The 21244-nt window shown below is 52.2% G+C and overlaps 1 protein-coding gene across 1 annotated transcript in view; it reads right to left on the bottom strand.

The window, feature by feature from the left end:
- Positions 1-5435: 5435 nt before the first annotated feature.
- The window catches only part of WNT3A (Wnt family member 3A), a 40915-nt gene continuing 25106 nt past the window's right edge, over positions 5436-21244 (bottom strand). Inside the window, exons 3-4 of the mRNA XM_084762377.1 lie at positions 10491-10756; positions 5436-7360 (exon numbers count right to left, since the gene is read on the bottom strand). Coding sequence (XP_084618503.1) covers positions 6881-7360; positions 10491-10756 — 746 coding nt within the window. The 3' untranslated portion in view covers positions 5436-6880. The remainder of the gene's footprint in view (positions 7361-10490; positions 10757-21244) is intronic.

Raw genomic sequence — 21244 nt, 5'->3', positions numbered from 1 at the left:
GGAGCTGGGACCCTTCCCAGGCCTTCCTTACTTACTGCCTTGGCCACTACTCCTTGTCTTGGCGTATGTATGTAAAGGACACCAGAGGGCAGAAACAGCACCTTGCTGGCCTCCTCCTCCTCCTGGAAGCCTTCCCACATGGCCCAAGCACTGAGAGTGTAGTTCAGCCCCGCTGGGCTACGTAGGACTCATATCTCTCTCTAACTCTGGACTCCAGGAGGATGGCATGCTGGCCTTTTAGGGCTGCAGGGCCAGGAAGTGGCTGGACCTGGCTTCTGCTCTGGCTCTGGAAATCGTGGGAGAGGAAGATGATGACCCTAAAAGGCTATGATCTCAGAGAGTGCTGTTCCTGGGTACCCCCTGGAGAGAGGTCAGACAGGAGAATAGGGAACCCCCGAGGGGACTAGGCTGTGGGAGAAGGTCCCATGGAGGTGGACCTGGGGCCTATGGCATGCTGCAGGGTAGAGCAAGAGGGAGAAGGATCTGTGCCAGGCCACTAGCTGGACTCCAGGACAGTACCGTGTCCCGAAGTTCCTTCTGGGTGGATTCTCACAGCTAAGGCTCAGTTGGTCCAGCTGTAAGGATTCATTACCTCAGCCACACGGCAGCAGAGCTTCCCAGGCAGTGGGATAACTGGCACCCATGTAGCATGGCAGGCTTGGCATCATTTGTGCAACATGCCAGGTCTCGGAGGAGTTCCTGGGGCTGTGGTACCCCTACCTCTTAGTTTTCTCTCAGCCCAACAGCAGGTGGTCATCTTTCAGGAAGGTCCTGGGGACTTCCCAGAATTTCCTGCTGGCTCCCTGTTTGTCCCCAGGTGTTCCCTGGAAGAGGGTATGCCAGTCCCTGTAGCCAAGGTTGGATTGGGGACTCCAGCTTATTGCCGTACATTTGCTTACATCATCACCAGTTATTCATGGAAAGCTAGTCTTCGGGCCATTTTTTGAGTCCCAAACCGGGTGTGGGAACCACAGCTGGCTGCACCCTAGCTATCTGAAGTAGATTTTCTTGGAGGCCAGGCCATGGTGACAGCCTCCAGTCTGTCTCTGAAGAGAGGAAACTGAGCCCCAGGACCCAGAAAGTGGGCATCCAGGGGAGGGGGTGACAGAAAGAGGGAGGGTCAGTGGGGCCCTAAGGTGGGGGCTGGCCACACCCTTTCCAGTACTTCAAAGTTACTGAGTGTGAGATCTGCAAGGGGGTGGCCAAGCTTGTCCTGGCTGGGTGGGGCCCCCAGCCTCCGGCCCTTTTATATGGTTATTCGGGGGCTGTCTCAACTACCTGTGAACAGGCCCCCAGCTCATTTCCTCCTTCTCCAGGGCAGCGGGAGGGGCTGTAAACTCACCAGAGAGGCAGCTTCTGAGGCCCACAGCTGCAAGCTTGGATCTGAGTGGGGCCTAGGGATTTCCCACCCCAAGGACTGGGGCTTTGCGGCTCATCCCACTTCCTCCTGCAAGAAGGGAAACTGAGGCCCAGAGAGAAGTGGAGCTTGTTCTTCTCAGGCAATGAGTTCAGGGCTTCATCTCCTAACTCCCCATGGCCAGGCTGTTATCTGAGGTCTGTCTTGTGTCCCTGCAGGCTGTGGATGGTCTCTATTCATGAGCCTTCTCCTTGTGGAATTAGCTTCTTTCTTACACCATAGCCATGAGGCCCACAGCCTAATGTGTCTCCTGTGGATAGGCAAGGCCATCTCTGTGGTAGTCTGTCAGCATGGGTCTGTGGGGTCTGCTGCTCTGAACCTTGCACCTAGACACTAGCACCCACCTGAATCCCCAGTGTGCCCTTGGGCCAATGCTGCTTCCTCTCCAGGCCCAGATGCACCAAGCCTCCCAGCCTTATTATTTAGAGATAGACGGGCTCTTTAAGCTCCTAAAGTGATCTGTCTTCTCCCTGAGCATATGGACTCAGCATCCCCAAAAGCTGTGTGGCATCTGGACCCTGCTAGGGTCTTGTGACAACCTGGACCCCAAGTGCGCATTGGACTCTGGGAGTTCTCAGGTACCCATGGCCTGTAGGTCGTGCCGCTGCCCTGCCGCCTCCCAGGCGTGTCTGTCCCTTTCATCTGGGCACTAGGGCAGCAGGTGCCAATTAGGGTGGCTCCTGCCCAGGGTGCCAAATCAGAGGAGCCACTCATCTGTGGGACAGGCTTAACTCTCATCACTGCCCCAGGGACTGATGGCTTTATTATTGTTAGCACCCCCAAGATGGCCCAGCTAAGTGGACTCTTCCCGAACCTGCCCCCTTGCCCACTGGTGACTCACTCCCCTGAGGGGAGAATGGGCGCCTCTCCTTCTGCCTTGGCTGGCCCTGAACATGGCATCCTCTTTACAGAGTGCTCACCTGCAGCTGGCTGGCCCCCACTGACCCTTGCCCTCCCTGGGAATTCCTAGGTAGTCCTGCCAATAGTAGGTCTGGGCCTGGTGGACACCTGCAGCCTTGAGACTGGGTGGCCTGCCTGGAATGCACCAGCAGGGCTACAGCAAGCCCTGAGGCTGAGGAGAGCGGGCTCTATGTAGGGATAAGTGTCGCGGGAGTGCCTGCCTGACAAGATTCAGGGAATCAGAAGCCTAAAGAGGGGCCACTCAGAGTCCAGAACCTGGGCCTGTTCCTCCACAAGCCCTGATCAGCCCCGGCCAGCTCTCTGGAAGCCAGTGAGCTCCGGCACAGTACTCCTCCCCTGAGACCACTCAGCTGACAGTGTCCCTCATAGCTTGTGATTTTTTTTTTTTCTTTCTTCAGTGCTGTGGTGGAGTCCAGGGCCTCACACATGTTAGGAAAGTTCTCTGACACTGAGGTGCATCCCAGCTCTTCATTACGCACTGTTATTTTATCTGATCTTGGCTGTGTTTTGTATCCTGGGCAGTCCTGACATTGTGGTCCTCCTACTTCTGTGGCAGCTGGGATTATAGGCCTAAGACTGTCAGGCCAGGCTGGCTATTCCTTTTGTACCCTACTGGGACTCTGGGGACCTTGGTGTCTAGGTGTGGCAATGTGTATGCAGTTGACCTATGTACTTAGTGTGGTGGACTGTCTCGGCTCTGGCTCAGACTGTGAACCAGCAGCCTGCAAGTTCAGTTTGTGCCCTGGAAGGGGTACATGCACTGAGTGGCACAAGGCTTAGCCAGCAGGGTAGGTGGACAAAAGCTGAACCTGGAGCATGCAGTAGGCGCCATATCCAGTCCCTGTCTTTTTTGTTGTTGTTTTGTTTTGGTTTTGATTTTTTGAGATAGGGTTTCTCTGTGTAGCCTTGGCTGTCCTGGACTCACTCTGTAGGCTCCGCTGGCCTCGAACTCAGAGAGCTGCCTGCCTCTACTTCCCGAGTGTTGGGATTAAAGGCGTGTGCCACCACTGCCCAGCTCCAGTCCCATCTTTATGCCCCAAAACCTGGGGGCTCCTTCCCAGCATTCTTCTTTAAGGGTGCAGGGGAAGCTAGTAGGGTCTTCGGCCTGCTTGTGACTGCTTTGAAGGTTTAAGCATCTCCTTAAGTGACCCTGCCACACAAAACCAGTGGCAGGATGCTCCGACAAATGGCATTCAGAGCGCAGTTTCAGATAGTGTGACATAGTGTTCTGCCTCCAGGCCTGCGGACAAGTTCATGCTACATATCCCCAGAGGCCTTGGTTTTTAGCTGTCTGTATGGACCAACCTCACAGATGCAGCTACCATGTTGAGTCAAATGGGCCTGGAAGGGCCTTGCCTCTGTCTCCCGCCCCTTCCCTGTCTTTCTCCCTTGGTCTTAGGGCCCAGGGAATTATCTTTCCCTTTTCTGAGTCAGGCAGCCCACTGTTCCCTAGGAGGGTTGAGAGGATGCTTAACTCTCTTTCTTGTCATCCTAACCCCAAGTCTACAGTGGTTAAATTTCAGTTCCTTCCCTTGGTCCTCTGGAGGCCGGCAGGGGTTTCCTAGTTCTAAGGTTCGTGGTGAATCACTAAAGCTGGAGGAGTGTGGACATCATGGAACACTATTTAGGTTTCCTGTTGTGACTATCTTCTTTGTTTGTTTGTTTGTTTGTTTGTGTTTTTGAGACAGGTTTTCTCTGTGTAGCCTTGGCCAGGATCTTCTAACTGGCTTTCAAGTCGCTCGGGTAAGGGCAGGGGTTGGGGATGAGGACACAGAGACAGTGACTATCCTCAACTTGGGCTATTTTGTTTTTGTTTTGTTTTGTTTTGTCTGAGACAGGGTTACTCTGTGTTGTCCTGGAACTCCCTTTGTAGACCAGGCTGGCCTCGCATTCAGAGATCCACCTGCCTCTGCTTCTTTGCTGGGATTAAAGGCATGTGCCACCATGCTCAATTTCAACTTAGCTTCTCGAGAGGTAGGAGTGGGCTTGCTGCTCTCCGCTTCCTCAGGACATTCATTGCCTTGGTATCTGGACATCAAGATAGGACCCAGAGGTGGGGACAGTATACGGATGGACTTGGGCGAGCAAGAAAAGGAGCAGAGACACAGTAGGGCTTGCTTAGGGAGAGTTGTGGCTTTGAGAGAGGCCTCCAGCCTCACTTCCACGGTGCCCTTGACACCCTCCCCTGATCGCCTGGTTCGATGCCGGCAGGATGATTACCCCTACCTGGCCTGGCTGGGGCTCATCGTCCCCTCCCCCAACCCCTCAGTGAAAACAAGTGGGAGTATGACAGCACCTGAGCAAAGACCACCCCACCCAGAGCTTCCCTTGGGTGAGAATCCAAGACATTCTTGGAGGCAGGGCCCCTTCTGAGGACCTGTGTGCCCCTTAATCCAGTTGACATCCAAAAGGCCATCAGCAGCAAGCCAGGCCACTGCCCCGGAATCCCAAGGGCTGCCATGCCCTCCTCACAGTGATACCGGGACACCGGCTGTGTGACTATGGATTCGTGGGGAGGGATTTGCTGCACATTTCTTCTGTATCATCCGTGTGTGAAGGGTCTTGGTTAAGCCTTTGCTCCTGGGACCCTCATCTGTTCACTGGAACTACCAAAAGTGTCCTAATTACTGCATGGCTCCTCAGCTCCCATGCTTGTTCAAACTTTAAAAACCCCATCTGCACCCCTCTCTTTAAACTCTCAGGTCTACTCTGTTCCAGATTTTGCTGCAGTTGACTGGCTCTTTTCCTGACTTTCCCTATTTCTATTCCCTCTTCTTAGAATTCTGACCCCACAGCCCTCCCCAGAGGCTTGTTGACTGTCTCTACTTGGTTCTGCGTCCCAGAGCCTGAGTTGGCATCTTTACGCACCCACCACAAGTGATAGGGACAGGGAAATGTGAATTGCCCTCAGGGGATCAGTGCAGACTTCCATACCAAACCCCATCCACATGTGCAACTCATACATGTTAATAAAAGGGGAAAATCTAGTACAACCCACAAACTTGTTTCTCTCTCTCTTTTTACTTTCCCCATTATTTGAAACAAACATACTATAAACTAAAATAATTTCTTTCATAGAAAGAAAAGAAAAAAAAAAGAAGAAAAAAAATCATGTTTGTCTAAATCCAGTGGATGGTGGATATAGCAGCATTGAAAATAAAATTGCAACCCCAAACACAAAGTTCCAGGCAGAAAACAGTCACCGTGCATGCGTAGCCTCTCTTCGGTGCTCTTGGGGTAGACTCTTGTGTGGCCATATCCCCTCCCCTGCCTGGAGGTGGGGACAATTCACAGTGGCAGTGATCAGGAAGCTCTCGTGGCCCATGGCCTGCAGCATCTCACTTCCAGGCCAGACAGACAGTAGAGAGGCTGGAGGACAGGCTGGTGGCCGACAGATAAGGGGACCATTGTCTCAACAGCAGCAGGCCCTGGGGGTTGGATCAGTCCTGAACAGGGGGCTCCAGGAGACACCCTGTCTCTGCAGCCTGTCTGTTCCCTGATGTCCCTGAAGTTCATACAACTCAAAGCGAGGCAACGTCTGTGAGCACCTTTGGGGCCTGGGAATCACTGACCAGTTGAGCTGGGTTTCCTGGAAGATCTGAGTGTTAAGTGTCGGGCAGAGGCAGGCCGCGAGGGGAGGGTGCCATGCCATGCCCCAGGATCCTTCTTAGCAACCCACATCCCTTCAGAGCCATCTCTACTCGGGTGAGAGCTGTGTTCCGTGGGTGGTCACTTGAACTCGGAGGGACTGCAAACTTTCCTCAGGATAGACCTGGCAAGGAGAGTGAGTAGGAAAGCCCGGGCAGAAGGGGTTCAGGGCTGAGAAAGAGGTTCCCAGGCATGAGAGTGGGACCCGGAGTCACCCCTGAGTTCTTCATGGCTCATTCTGCCAGGAGATCGTGCAATGCACAGATGATGCTTGCATGTGACCCCTGGAAAGGAGCCAGACGGGAGCCGAGCCGAATCGCCTGCTTAGCACTTAAGCTAGCTCGGGAGGGAGCCGCACTGTGAGTCTTCAGTGAAGCCTCGCCTTCCCTCAGGGTGAAGGTCCACCCCCACTGGATCCCCAAGCCCCCTCGTAGGGCCTACCCTGAATCACCCCCTCATCTATCTAGAGCAGCGCCCCTGGGAGGGGGGACCCCAATCCCCTCCACTCCTGCCTATCCACAAAACCCATTTAGTTGAAGAAGTAGCTCACGGTCCTGGTCTGGGCCCCGTCGCCCTGTTGGGTCAAGAGAGGAACCCAACCCATATGAGGTAGGACCCACTCCCATCCCAAATTGGAATTCCAACTCAGATGGAGCCCCATCCTCAGGTAGAAACCCCCCCGTATCCCAGGCAGGAGCTTCTCCTCTGAAAAGGAACCCAGACCCCAAGTAGGAACCCCAGTCGAAGGCAGAAACTGGGTCCCTAGGTAGAAGACCCTCACAGGTAGGAGCCCCGCCCTCAAGTAGGAACTGGATCCCGAGGTGGGAGACCCTTCCAAGTAGGAATCCCTGCTGCCCCTAGGGATGAACCCTGCTCCCTCCGATAGGAACCCTCCTACTTGCAAGTGTGCACATCATACACGCGTGTGCACTCCTGGCAGCTGACATAGCAGCACCAGTGGAAAACGCAGTGGCATTTCTCCCTTCTCCGCTCTGTGCGCGCATTATGGCCGCGCCCGCAGCACAAGAGGTCGCACCCATCTATGCCGTGCGAGCTCACGTTGCAGGTGCGGTCACGTGTCCCGAAGGAGCCGGTTTCAGGGTTGGGCTCGCAGAAGTTGGGTGAGGCCTCATAGTAGACCAGGTCGCGTTCTGTTGGCACCTTGAAGTACGTGTAACGTGGCCGGAGGGTCTCCACCCAGCCACGAGACTCCCTGTGTTTCTCCACCACCATCTCTGAGGCGCTGTCATACTTGTCCTTGAGGAAATCCCCGATGGTGCGGAAGTCCGGCTGCGACCACCAACAGGTCTTCACCTCGCAGCTACCGGATAGACCGTGGCATTTACACTTGAGGTGCATGTGACTGGCAATGGCCTGAGGAGGCAAGCACATAAGCCTACGTCTACACCCGTCCCTGGTGCGGGTGCTCCTTGCTTGCAGCCCACCTGTTCCATATAGCCCCTGAGACTCCTCTCTGTGCGCACCTAGTGTCACTGTTTTCCCTATGGTGACTTGGGTCTCCCTTGCCAGATCCAAGGCCTCAGGAGCTTCTTTCTCAATGTAGGCCTAGATAATTCTTTTCCCAGGAGTGTCTAGGATAGAGTGCAGGAAGCAGGGTGTTTCCGGGGAACATTTTTTTTCCCCCAAGGCAGGGTTTCTCTGTGTAGCCTTGGCTGTTCTGGACTCTCTTTATAGACCACACTGGGCCTCAAGTGGACAGTTTGGAGATACTGGAGGAAAAATGTGGGGAGCTGTACTAGAAGTACAAGCAGAGGTGCTTAAGGTGGGTCCTCTACTCACAGGGCCTGGACAATGGAGACCTTGCCCCTTCTTTAAGGGAAGAAACAAAGTGTTTCAAGAAGTAAGGAATCCCTGGGGCGTGGTGGCGCAAGCCTGTAATCCCAGCACTGGGGGAGGCAGAGGCAGGAGGATCTCTTGTGAGTTCAAGGCCAGCCTGGTCTACAAAGCAAGCCCAGGACAGCCAATGCTGGGATTAAAGGTGTGTACCACCACACCCTGCTGAGTGAGAGGTTGGAATGTTCAAAACGAAGGGGGGTAAAAAAGTCATTTTGAGACAGATTTTCACCATGTAGCCCAGGATGGTCTGAAACTCAGTGCACAGCCCAGGCTAGCCTTGAACCTGTCGCAATTCTCCTACCTGTGCCTCCAAGCGCTGGGGTTGCAGGTACATACAACCATCATGCCTGGGTGATGAGGGTGCTTCCCACCCACATCATGTCATGACGCCTTGTGGTCACATAGTGAAAGGTCTTGTGGGCCTAAGAGCTGTTTTCAGTTACTAGGTCAGGTGAAACATTGTAAACAGAGGCGGAGACCTGTTAGGTTGTTAGGAGCATCCCTCTCAAGGACCATGCCTGCTGTCCACCTGCTCTGTAAAACTACCAGGATCTGAGACACAGGCCATCCCCATGTGTCACTGGCCACTACCTTTCCCGTAGTAGTAGTAGTTCACTGCCAGATCCCAGGAGTCAAGAGTCTGGAAGACACTCTCTTTCTCTCTTTCTCTCTCTCTCTCTCTCTCTCTCTCTCTCTCTCTCTCTCTCTCTCTCTCTCCATCATTTGGGTCATTCTGTATAAAGTCTGGGACCAGAAGGAAGAAGAGAGGGCTATGATAAAAGAGCAAGACCAGCTCATCATGATGGCACATGACTACACTCTCAGTGGCACTGGGGATGCTAAGGCTGGGGGCTTGGGCATTGGAGGCTAGTCTGAGCTACACTGCAAGACTGCCTTTCAAAAGACTCCAAGTATATTTTTAACTGTGTGTTCTTTCTTGCTGTTATTTATTTGTTTGCTTTGCTTCGTTTTTTCAGAACAGGGTTTCCATGTGTAACAGTCTTGGCTGTGCCGGAATTAACTTTGTAGACCAGGCTCAAACTCACAGAGATCCACCTGCCTCCATCTCAGAGTGCTGGGCTTGAGGCATGCGCCACCACTGCATGGCTCTGGGTAATCTTTCAGTACAACTACTTGAGAGCTAACATCTGTCCAAGCGGCTCTGGCTGTGGCTTGCAAGGCTTAAGGCATGAATCACGCTGGGCTCAGACCTGCGTGCGCTTCATCTTACTCTCTGCTGCTTCTTTGCCCTCCCTACAAACTGGCCCGTGGCCATGGTAGGATGACACTATGTGTGGCTGATCCAGTTTGTCTGACACCTGCGTCCCTCTCTTTTGCAGCCAGGCTTTCTGAGACAAGACTCTTTCTATCTTTCTCCTTTTTGTTTGTTTGTTTGTTTGGTTGGTTGGTTGGATTTTGGTTTTTCGAGACAGGGTTTCTCTGTGTAGTCTTGGCTGTCCTAGACTCACTTTTAGACCAGGCTGGCCTCGAACTCACAGAGATCTGCCTGCCTCTGCCTCCCGAGTGCTGGGATTAAAGGTGAACACCACCATGCCTGGTGATCTTTCTTCTTTTTCAATCTCTCTTGTTTTGGTTTTACTTGGTCAAAGATCTCAATAGGTGCGGAGACCAGGTTAAAACAGCGGCCCTGGCTAGTGCTGACCTGTGTGGCATGTCTCCTGACCATGCCAGACAGTGCCTGGCAGCATGCGGGCTGTCACAGCCCCTGTCTTGCTGCTTCTTGATTTCTGAATGGAAGCGTCTCTGTTGCTTTCTTACCATACGCTAAGGTCACGTTTCCCACGCAATTTTCTGCTACGTGATTAAAACACGCAAGCCATGGGTCAGCTCTGTGTTTTCTCATCTCTACACATTGTTTTTAAGATGTCCAAGCATCAGCTCAGTTGCTGAGCATGAAGGCCTGGAATTGATCCCCAGCATCTCATAAACTGAAAGCGATGCTACATGGCTGTCTGTATTCCAAGCACTTGGGAGGTAGGAGGAGGTTGGAAGATGGCTACATAGAAAATTCAAGCCGGCTTGGAATCTATGAAACCTTGCCTCAAAAAACCTTGGCAGGCAGAGGCAGGCAGATCTCTGTGAGTTCGAGTCTTCTGAAATCTCAGCCTCAGCCCCCAGAAGTCCAGGCATAACCCAGGCAGAGGAAGGGGAACTTCAACGATGTTCTGTTATCTGGTTCCCTGGTCTGTTTCCAAATTCTTGTGTTAATCTCTCTCCCCTCTCTCTCCCCCTCCCTCTGTCTCAAGAGCATCTGTCAATCATCTCTATCACTATAATTCTCTATCTCAAGTCAATACTACATGTATCCATCCATCCATCCCTCTGCTTCTCCGCGCTCTGGTTTTTCCCTTCATGTGTGTTTCCTCATCACAGAAGCCACAGACACTACATGCTCTGCAGCTGCCTTCTTTTACTCACCTACTTCCCAGGGACCCTAAGTCCACAGGTGAGCTTGGCATCTTCTGGGAACACACTGGACACTTGAGGTGCATCTGGGCAGTGTCACAATGTCCCTTGGTAGAGGGAAAGCAGAACAGCCCTCTCCCACCCCTGTCCTGCCCCCACTGGATACCCCAATGACAAAGCAGCTCTTTTTCTTTACAACCCCGGGGTTCTGTGTACACACCTGGCGCCCAGCCTCATTGTTGTGACGGTTCATGGCAGAGCGGGCATCTGGCCGGTTCTCCCTGGCATCGGCAAACTCCCGAGACACCATTCCACCAAATTCAATGTCTTCACTGCAGCCGCCCCACTTCCAGCCCTCGCCTGGGGAGCCCTGGAGGCGGCTGCTGCACCCACAGATGGCAGCTGATCCCTCGGCACAGGAGCGTGTCACCGCAAAGGCCACTCCAGCAGAGGCAATGGCGTGGACAAAGGCTGACTCTCGGGTGGCTGCGGAGGAAGGAGATAGGGCCTTATGGAAGCCAGTCGAGGAGGGCGGCAGTCCAAAAGGCAGAAATCCAAACACCAGGGCTGAGAAGGGAGAACTCGGTATACAGGATCCATGCCTCCCCACTGCGCTTCTGAGGATCTTTTGTGAAGAATATTGGCCCTAATCCCCACCGTCCCAAGTGTTTTTCCTAAGTGCATGTGAGTGCATGTGAGTGTGCATGCCTATGTGTGTTTGTTTTGTTGAGGTAGGAAAACACTATAGAGATCTAGCTGGCCGGGAATGCTCTATGTAGACCAGGCTGGCCTCAAACTCAGAGATACTCCTTTCTCCGTCTTTTGAGCGCTGGGATTAAAGGCATCATCACCATGCCTGCCCCTACATTTTTTTTCGAATAGTTTCAGGTCTTACACTGAGTTGGTTTTTGTGTGTAGAAGACAGGGTGTGAGATGTCTGAATTCGTTCTTCTCCGTGTGGATAGAGATATCCAGTTTCCTAGTTCCATTTATCAAAGAGACTATTTTTTTTCTCTCTCAAATGTATGTTCTCCATACCTTATGTTGAAAACAAATTGGGTGTAAATATGTGAATTTATTTCTAGAATTGCTGTTCCGAGTCATCGGCTTGTGTGTGTTGTTTGATGCCGGCGCTATATGGCTTTTCTTATGATAGCTCTGCAGTGAACACAATGAAATACTGTCACCCTGTCACCTGCAGCAAGACTGATGAACCCAGAGGGCATTATACTAAGTGAATAAGCCAGGCATAGAAAGACAAGGACGTGCATGCTGTTAGGTGTGGAATCTAAAGCCATTCATTTCCTAGCAGGTAGTAGAATGAGTTAGCAGAGGTCAGGGCTGGGAAAACAGTGGAGAGAGGTTCATCCAGGGGTCCAGATTCCAGTTAAAAAAGAGGAGGAAGCCGGGCGTGGTGGCGCACGCCTTTAATCCCAGCACTCGGGAGGCAGAGGTAGGTGGATCGCTGTGAGTTCGAGGCCAGCCTGGTCTACAAAGTGAGTCCAGGACGGCCAAGGCTACACAGAGAGACCCTGTCTCGAAAAACCAAAAATAATAATAATAAAAAATAAAAAATAAAAATAAAATAAAAAAGAGGAGGAAAAGGTCCTGGTGTGCTACTGAATGGCAATATGAGAATAGTGGGAAGTTGATTGTACTTTTAAAAAATAGCTTTAAAAGCCGGGCGTGGTGGCGCACGCCTTTAATCCCAGCACTCGGGAGGCAGAGGCAGGCGGATCGCTGTGAGTTCGAGGCCAGCCTGGTCTACAAAGCGAGTCCAGGACGGCCAAGGCTACACAGAGAAACCCTGCCTCAAAAAAACAAAACAAAACAGAACAAAATAGCTTTAAGAAGATTTTGAATGTTCTCAGAGGACATGTGCTTTTGCAACTGAATGATAACAAGACTTGTGTGGCTTTCTTCTCTCTTCTCCTCTCCTCCTCTCTTCTCTTCTCTCTCTCTCTCTCTCTCTCTCTCTCTCTCTCTCTCTCTCTTTCTCTCTCTCTCTCTCATTTTTTTTCTGAGATAGGGTTTCCTTGTGTGGTCCTGGCTGGCTGTCTTGGAACTCGCTGCCTGAAGAACTGGAGTTTCTTACTGAGAGAAGACATTCCTTCCTGTCCTTGACACCAGATACAGATATGCCAGTGCGTGTGGTGTGAGAAGCGTGGTGTTCTTCTAGCATGAGGAATATGAGTCTGATGTATTGACTAGCAGATATTTCTTTTTTCCTTTTTTCTTTTTTCTTTTCTTTTTTTTCTTCAGGTTTTTGGTTTTTTGAGACAGTGTTTCCCTTGTAGCCCTGGATGTCCTGGACTTGATTTGTAGACCAGGCTGGCCTCGAACTCATAGAGATCCACCTGCCTCTGCCTCCCAAATACTGGGATTAAGGACCTGTGCCACCATGCCTGGTTCAATTGCAAAGATTTTACAAACCTAACTACAAACGATTCCAGACTGACAGCCTCGCAGGCCTGCAGAAGGAGCTATAGCTGGGCATGGTGGTGCACACCTTTTTTTTTTTTTTTTTTTGGTTTTTCAAGACAGGGTTTCTCTGTGTAGCCTTGGCTGTCCTGGACTCGCTTTGTGACCAGGCTGGCCTCGAACTCACAGAGATCCATCTGCCTCTGCCTCCCGAGTGCTGAGATTAAAGGCGTGCACCACCAAGAATCCCAGCACTAGGAGGCAGAGACTGGCAGGTCTCTGAGAGTTTGAGGCCAGCCTGGTCTACAAAGTGAGTCCAGGACAGCCAAGGCAGTTACACAGACAAACCCTGTCTTGAAAAACCAAAAAATAAGTAAATGAATAATAAAATAAACAGCCTCTCTTGGGCTGGGGAATCCTCCAGCAGAGGTGGGGTGATATCACTGAGCTTCTGGGTAGAAACTCTATCATCTCTTGGGATTATGAGATTCTTCACAAAAAGTCTCTTCAATCCTTCCTGCACACACAGGGAGCTGTCATCCTGGGAGACCAGCAAGTGACAGCTTGCCATGTTTCCACAAGCCATATCTAAGAGGTTAAACTCTTGGGACTCCGTGTTCCCCATAAGCCCAAATAGTCAAGGACAGAGAAACTGTCCAACTACACACACAATCAGACTTGCCCACAAAGCTCAGTATGCATCCATGTGCAGGGTCAAAGAACACACGTTTACTCTCATACTGAGAGCACAGCATGAGTTGTGGCCTTACTGAGCCCTTAACCCTGTCTGTGAGTTGCCCCTCTTCCTGGATAGCCCTCTGCAGACTCCAACCTGGGCCGCTGCCCGAGCCTGGACACCTTCTGCAGCCATCTAGCTGCCCAACATCTTTCCAGTGTCCGGAAACAGCCCATTCTGGACACTAGACGATTAACACAGCGTCCATTTTCTACTGGAACTACAGAGACAGCTCTCAGCTGGACTGTCACTGAGACTGAGTTGCTTTACTAGCTGTTCACACAGCTGCCCAGCTCCGTGCCCACTGCCAGTGTGATACACGGCCCTTCTAAAGTTATTTAAAGATTTCTCACTGCCAGCCTTGCTTTTTTTTTTTTTTCAGTCTCAGTCACTCATTGACCTCTGGCCATGCTCAACTTTTTATTCTTCCCTGGGTTCAAGCTGCCCCTGCCACTGGACGAGGTGGCACACGCTTTTAATCCCAGAACTTGGGAGGCAGAGGCAGGCGGATCTCTGTGAGTTCGAGGCCAGCCTGGTCTACAAAGCAAGTCCAGGACAGCCAGGACTACAAAAGAAACCCTGTCGGGGGAGGGGGGAGTTGCCCCTGCCTCAGAGCTATCAGTTCCTCTCTGCAGCATGGCATCTGAGATCCTGGGCAGCACCTACCCAGCGTGTGTCCTCTGGCTCCCTGAAATGCCAGCTGTGGCCGTTCCTCGAGTGTTTAGTCTGTTGGAATCCAAGGGTGGGGCCTGTATCCTGTCCTCTATTTATTTCCATCCCAGAGCACAGGCTACTCCTTACATATCTGAGGTACCAGGGAAAGGGACAGGAGTCCTGCCTGGGTTAGGGCAGCCTTTGCAGAGGTAACTGTGAATGAGCAGCAACGTCACTACCACACGTACATACGTACCCACCCTGTGCTGCCCATCACTTAGCAAAGCCCCCTGTCCTTATTCTTATTTTCTCTACATCTTTTTTTTTTTTTTTTTTTTTAGGCAAGGACTTTAGCCCAAGCTTGCCTGGGGCTTTACCGGGTAGCCCAGGGTCACCTTGAATTCCACCAGGTGTTAAAATTAGGCTTGTGAGCTACCACACCTAGTTTTATGTAGTCTTGGAAACGGAACCTGGGGATTGGTCCATGCCAGGCAAAGACTCTTAGCAACTGAGCCACATCCCCAGCTCCTCCTCAAGCCCCTAAGGCTCTAGGCTCCTCTATCTTCCCAGATCAGCCGAGATCGGGCAGCGAATCCAGGGGGAGATGATTGTAGACAGTCTCCTCTCTCTGCATAGAACCTGAGCCTGGGTCTGGGGCCCTGAGCCACCTCCTCCTGGGCGCCACTCAGAAGCCTACTTCTCAGCCTGCACCCTCACATTCCAAGTCTCAAAGCTGCCCTGAGTTACCTTATCCAGCTCAAGTGTCACCCAAACACCCTTCCCCCACCCCTCTTGGCTCTAAAAGATAAGCTCCCTCTCCCCCCACCCCACCCCCACAGCACTCTAGGCCTTGCCCTTGCCCTGCCCAGAATAAGGGCTTCAGGCTCCCTGCTTATCAGGACTCAAGCAAACAGCCTGGAGCTGGTAGCCACACTTGAGGGGAGGGCCGCTCAGCCGAGAGAGCAACACAGAGCTTAAACTTCAAGTGGACAAGAGCTAATTTTTTTTTTTTTTTGAGACAGGGTTTCTCTGTGCAGCCTTGGCTGTCCTGGACTTGCTTTGTAGACCAGGCTGGCCTCGAACTCACAGCGATCCACCTGCCTCTGCCTCCTGAGTGCTTGCATTAAAGAGCCACCACGCCCGGCTCAAGAGCTCATTCTTGCTCAGCTCTGTCGCCAGCAGGCCTCCCTTTCCACCAAGGCTCAGTTTCCCCCAGTGTCAAGTGATGATCTGGAGCCCCTGATCAAGTCAAGGCAGGGCAAGCTCTGGCGCTGGCTTTCAGCTAGCTGGGAAAGAAATGAAGGCCAGAAGCCTCTACAAATGGGTTCAGACACACCATTAGCGAGGCCAGGAGAGACGCTGCAGGCTGCAAGCCCTCGGGCCAAACGAATGGCAGATGGAACATTATGGCAAAAGAGGGTTGAATGCAAGGTGGCAGCCACAGGTTGCCTAAAAAGGCAGTCCCTCCCTAGATATTGGTCAGTCGCTGGTCGTGGTAGTGCACAGCTTTAATCCCAGCAGTTGGGAGGCAGAGGCAGGAGGATCAAGGCCAGCCTAGTCTACAAAGCCAAGGGCACACAAGAGAAACCCTGTCTCAAAAACAAAAAAGTGTGGGGGTGGGATGGGGCGGGGGCGGGGCCGGGACACTGGACTCCACATTAGAGAAATCTGGCGCATACCTGCATTCTTTGGATACAGGTTTTCACAGCCTAGGCTGGCTTGGAACGTGTGATCCTCCTGCCTCCCCCTTGAGCACTCGCCTTACACACGTGCACCGCCACACCCAGGTAGACACCACCCTAAGCAAGGGATGGAGTTAACATTCCTAGGGGTGAATAGATGCCGTTTACTTCCCAAGAAGGACTGTATTATCTTCAAATTTGCCTTGCTAGAAATGTATAGCCTGCACTTAACGGTTAGGAGGCAGCTGCTAAAGCCAGATTAAGATCCTTCCTAGGAAACGATGCTGCTCCTGGCAGTGAAGTAGGGAAGGGCAGCAGAGCTCAAGGGCTTCGTGAGAGATCACAGTGGTGATGGATACAGTATGGCCATGTGCCACAGCAGTGTGCAAGGCTGTGTGAGAGGACCTGAGCTTTCCACGACACTCCATCAGTGCTTCTCTGTGCTTAACAGTAATCAAGAACATTGCAGGATACCCAGAAAAAAAGGCTCCAGAATATTCAGGTGGCATCTTGCATTGGCAGAGATTTTTATTTTATTATTTTTTATTCTTTATTTTTTAAATTATTATTATTATTATTATTATTATTATTATTATTATTATTATTATTATTATGATGTTTTTCAAAACAGGATTTCTGCTGGGCGTGGTGGCACATGCCTTTAGTCCCAGTACTCAGGAGGCAGAGGCAGGTGGATCGCTGTGATTTGGAGGCCAGCCTGCTCTACAAAGTGAGTCCAGGACAGCCAAAGCGACACAGAGAAACCCTGTCTCGGAAAACCAAAAAAAAAAAAAAAAAAAAAAAAAAAAAATCAAAACAGGGTTTCTCTGTGTAGCCTTGGCTGTCCTGGACTCACTTTGTAGGCCAGGCTAGGCTGGCCTCGAACTCACAGAGAGCCAGTTGGCAGGGATTTTAATGCATTGAAATTGGTTCCACCGAGGATTTGGGGCAAGACTGGGGATTCACATACTTTGAAGGATCTCGGGAACACGCAGGTTTTCTCAGAGAGGAACTCCATTGCTTTCATCGGATTCCCATAGGATTTTAGAACAAATGTTGTGAATCACTGTCCCAGAGCCACCCCCCTTTGCAGAGGGTGAATGGGAGCAGGGCTCTCGGGAGCGCAGGGCAGCCCAGCTGTAGTTATCACAGCAAAGTTTTCTGCCATGAGCCGCGCTGCCGTTAGAGGTTTCAGTTTCTGATGACCCAACAGAGGTAGCCAAAAGCATAAAGGTGACAGTCTCCTCACTCCAGAAAACAAGTGCATCGGCTCAGGCAGTAGACAGATGGGTGCTGGATACGAGATAAGGAGGTGAGTGTGCCTGTGGGCGAGTGCCGGCAATCTGGGGGAGTCATCTGGGGCAGATCCGAGGTGCGCTTTGGCGGCTGGAGGTACCCACTCTCTTCGGACCCAAGACTCTCTGCCTGTTCATCCGGTACAGGTCAAGAGGAAGAAAGGGGGCTACCCGATGACGTTTGCTCTCTAAGAGGAGCAAATCCCGAGCCGGGTGTCAGGGCCCTGGCCTGTAATTCCAGCGTCTGGAGAGCTGAGGTGGGCGGGAGGGTTATGAACTGAGCCCAGTGTTTCTTTCAGCCAGATCCTGGGAGGCGGGAGCAAACTCTCCCCGCAGAAACCATCTCAGCCCAGCCTTGCTGTGGTGCTACTGGGTTTTTAAGCAAAGTATTAGTTACCTGGGCTCCCTTCCGTTCCGCTCACCTATCTCATTAGTTATCAAGCACTCATCCTCCACCAAATACCACCCACTCAGTTACCTGTCTGCCATCCGCGTATCATCTGCTCATTACCCTCCTACTGCCATTCGTCACCCATCCGTCCACCCAGCCATTATCTTCATTCTCCCAGCTACCTACCATCCGCCCCGCCACCCAACTATCCAGAGTATGAGCGGCCACACTACTGAGTTAGGCACCAGGCTCAGAACTAGAAATGAGGCAGGTAATGGGCAAGGCGACCACTCTCAAGGCCCAGGTGTGAGCTGAGCCTGGTGGTACATTCTTAATCCCAGCAGATGGGAGGTAGAAGGAGGAGGATCAGCTTGATGACAACGTGTGTGTGTGTGCGTGCGCGCTGACATATACTATTTATAAGATGATGTTAGTCTGTGTTGTTATTATTATTATTATTATTATTATTATTATTATTATTATTATTATTATTATTATTTTGGTTTTTCAAGACAGGGTCTCTCTGTCTTGGCTGTCCTGGACTAATTTTGTAGACCAGGCTGGCCTTGAACTCACAGCGATCCACCTGCCTCTGCCTCCCGAGTGCTGGGATTAAAGGCGTGTGCCATCACTGCCTGGCTTTTTTATTTTATTTTATTTTATTTATTTATTTATTTTTGAGACATGGTTTTTCTGTGTAGCCTTGGCTATCCTGGACTTGCTTTGTAGACCAGGCTGGCCTCAAACTCACAGCGATCTGCCTGCCTCTGCCTCCCTGGTGCTAGGATTAAAGGCGTGCGCCGCCGCCACCACCTGGCTTACTTTGTGACTTTAAACTAGTAGTACATATTTTTTTTCTGAGTTAGATTTTCTCTGTTGTAGCCTTGGTTGGTCTGGACTGTCCTTGTAGACCAGGCTGGCCTCGAACTCACAGAGATCAACCTACCTCTGCCTCCCAAGTGCTGGGATGATTTTTTTTTTTTAATGAAATTGGATGCATCAAAGCTCGGTGCATAAAGGATCCTGTGTTATGCATATGTTTATTTGGGACCATCTATCCCTGTTGAAGCTATCCTACACAGGCCTAGAACCAGGGAACCCCAGCGGACAGAGGGGCACCCTTACCTATGCCACATTGCACATTACCCGAACCATACCCTTCTGGAGGCCACAGAAGGGTAAGGGTTGGCAGCCTGGCCTGAGTTTGTCAGGCAACACCCTCCAGGTGGTCTCTGTCCCCTTAATTTCCAGAGTCCAGCTGGGAGATCACTCGCCTTTTCACTGGTGGGAAGAAGACCCTTAAAGCCCTACTATAGCCATAATTGCTCAGAAGGGCCAGAGCCCACAGTCCATAGAGCGCCACCTCACTTGGGAGCATCCCCTCCTGTTACGCTGAGGAAAGACAAACTATCTTTCCCCGTTGCCATCCTGATGTCTAAAAGTGCTTCCCGAACATTCAGTGGGTGGGCACCCCTTCCCCCTCCAGTGTTCAGCACACTGCAGGCTTAGGGAAGACAGAAGGATCGGTGCAGCCCCAGCTGGTAGCTTGCAGTCCAGGCCCCGCCCTGGCGCCTCCCCTCCGAGGCTGCCTACCGTCCCTCCTTCCCCAGGCCCTTTTCCTGGCCTCGAGGAGTCGGGCGGCCCGGAGGGGGTGTCGCGGTGGCATTTGGTAATCACACGGAGGCACAAAAGGCCCCGGAGCCACCTGAGAGCGGAATGCGCCGGTGCCCCACCGTGGCCGCGGCCCCTGACACCGCCCGGGCCCGCGCGGCCGGGCGCCTGGCTGACCTGCTGGGGCTGATGAATCCGGCTTTGTGCGACACTGTCACGCCGCGTTAGCCCCACAATGGCCAGCGATATTTTATATGAATTTCCCCCTGGCCGGTGATTAGGCGATCCCCGGCCAGTCATAGCAACCTGGAAGTATGCGCTGCCCGCCGCGCCGTCGGGCGCGAGGGGAAATCCTCTTTCAGACGCTTTAATTCAACACCCCGAAGGGCGTGTGAATCGCCAACAGCATTTTCACTTTTCCCTTGTGCTTAATCTTGTCGTCCTCGCAGGGACATTGTGCTCTGAGCCGAGCGCAGTGGGATGTCGGCCGGGGTCCCCCCTCCCACAGCGGAGAGTTAATGATATACCGGAGAGGCCCCCAGAGCCAGGGGAGCCCCCCACCCCCAACGCATCGTAAATGGTAACACTTTCGGATGGGGGGGGTCAAGGGTCGCAACCTGGATTTGGGGACTCTGCTTCCCTAAAAAGCTGCCCTTCTGTCCCTCCAGAGCTCTAGGCTCCGGCTGTCTCGCGGGCTAGCCCCACCAGAGATGGTCCTTCCATAGGCTGAGCACACAGAGAGGTAGAGGACCACCCCCTGAGGAGCCACGGTGCAGAGGCCAGTCGTCAGGAAGGGTTTTTGCCTGGGGGAGGGGGAGGAGGCCAGGCTGTTGTTCCCTGTTCAGACTCCAAGTAGAGCTGGGGAGTGAGTTGGGAAGAAAGTGAGCCCCTCCCTGACTTGACCAAAGGATCCTCAGCAGATAGTCTGATGTCCTTAAGAGCCCACTTCTGCCACCTGTTGTGCCTCCGGAGGTCTTGGGGGACCCAACAGAAGCCCAGCCACTATATGCTGAAGAGTGTGACTGGCCGAGAGGTATGCCACAGGAGGGATGGGTGGGCCATACCAGACACAAGGTACGATGTTCAGGCTGGAGACACTGACCAGGTCAGCAAGGTCCAAATGAAGACCTTACAGTGAGTGAGGGTGGCTTGCACAAGCAGCAAGCTCGGGAGCCCTTAGGGACTTGTGGGGACCACCGTCACTAAGGGGTGCAGAGTTGTAAATGGGTAGATGAAGGCCTTCGTTCATTTGGAAGCCATCCAGGCCCAGGAACCTTGAGCTTCCTAGGACCCCTGGGCATGCAGGCACGTAGAAACCCCAGTTTCCACGGCCGTGGGCTCCAGGCTCCAGGGCACAGTCCTTTATGTCCTAGGTGTGTAAGTCACCACTCAACCAGAAGAAAGCTGTCCCCTTACAAGGTCACGTGTTGTTTAGGAGCCTGCTTCCTGGACTCTGGCCCCCTACATCCTTCCTATGTACCTCCCCCTAGTCTCCTTCCAGCCTGACCAGCTGTTTCACTGACCGTCAGCCTGTGAGCCCTGCCTCTGGGCAGGCTGGCCCTGAGACCACCCCACCCATTTCACCTTGCCAGAGGTCAAGGCAGGGGAGTCACCTAGCGCCTGCCCCAAAGGACATGTAAACTGCTCATAATCATCGTGTACTCAAAATTCCTCAAATGCTTCCTGACCCAAGGCAGGTAGGGTAGCTCCCTGCAAGCTTTGGGTCCCAGAGCGGAGGACTCTCAGCTCAGCATCCAGGGCTTCCTCAGGCTTAGTGTAGCACCCTGGCTTCTCAGGCCAGGTAGACACACAGTGGATGGTAGTGGGATCAAATGTGAGCACACACTTGCCTCGTATACACACAGGCACATGCTCAGTGCACATCCATATGCACATACATGTGTGCAGGGTACAGGGACACACCACATGGAGACTTGGGCACCCAGGTGTGTATATACAATGCATATGAGCACACTCATACATACATTTGTATGTAATTCCATGAACACATCTGTACACATGCATGCAATACACACAAATGCACACACAAGTGCACAAATGTACATGTGCACTGGAACGCGTACACATCTGCACATTTATACACATTCATATATTTACACACATACCCATCCACATAAATGCACACTGATATCACACACACACACACACACACACACACACACA

This window comes from Acomys minous (assembly GCF_964271855.1).
Source record: "Acomys minous genome assembly, chromosome: 16".
In the NCBI taxonomy this organism is placed as follows: Eukaryota; Metazoa; Chordata; class Mammalia; order Rodentia; family Muridae; genus Acomys; species Acomys minous.
The sequence above is the reverse complement of the archived record's forward strand: the minus strand, read 5'-3'. Positions and strand labels throughout refer to the sequence as shown.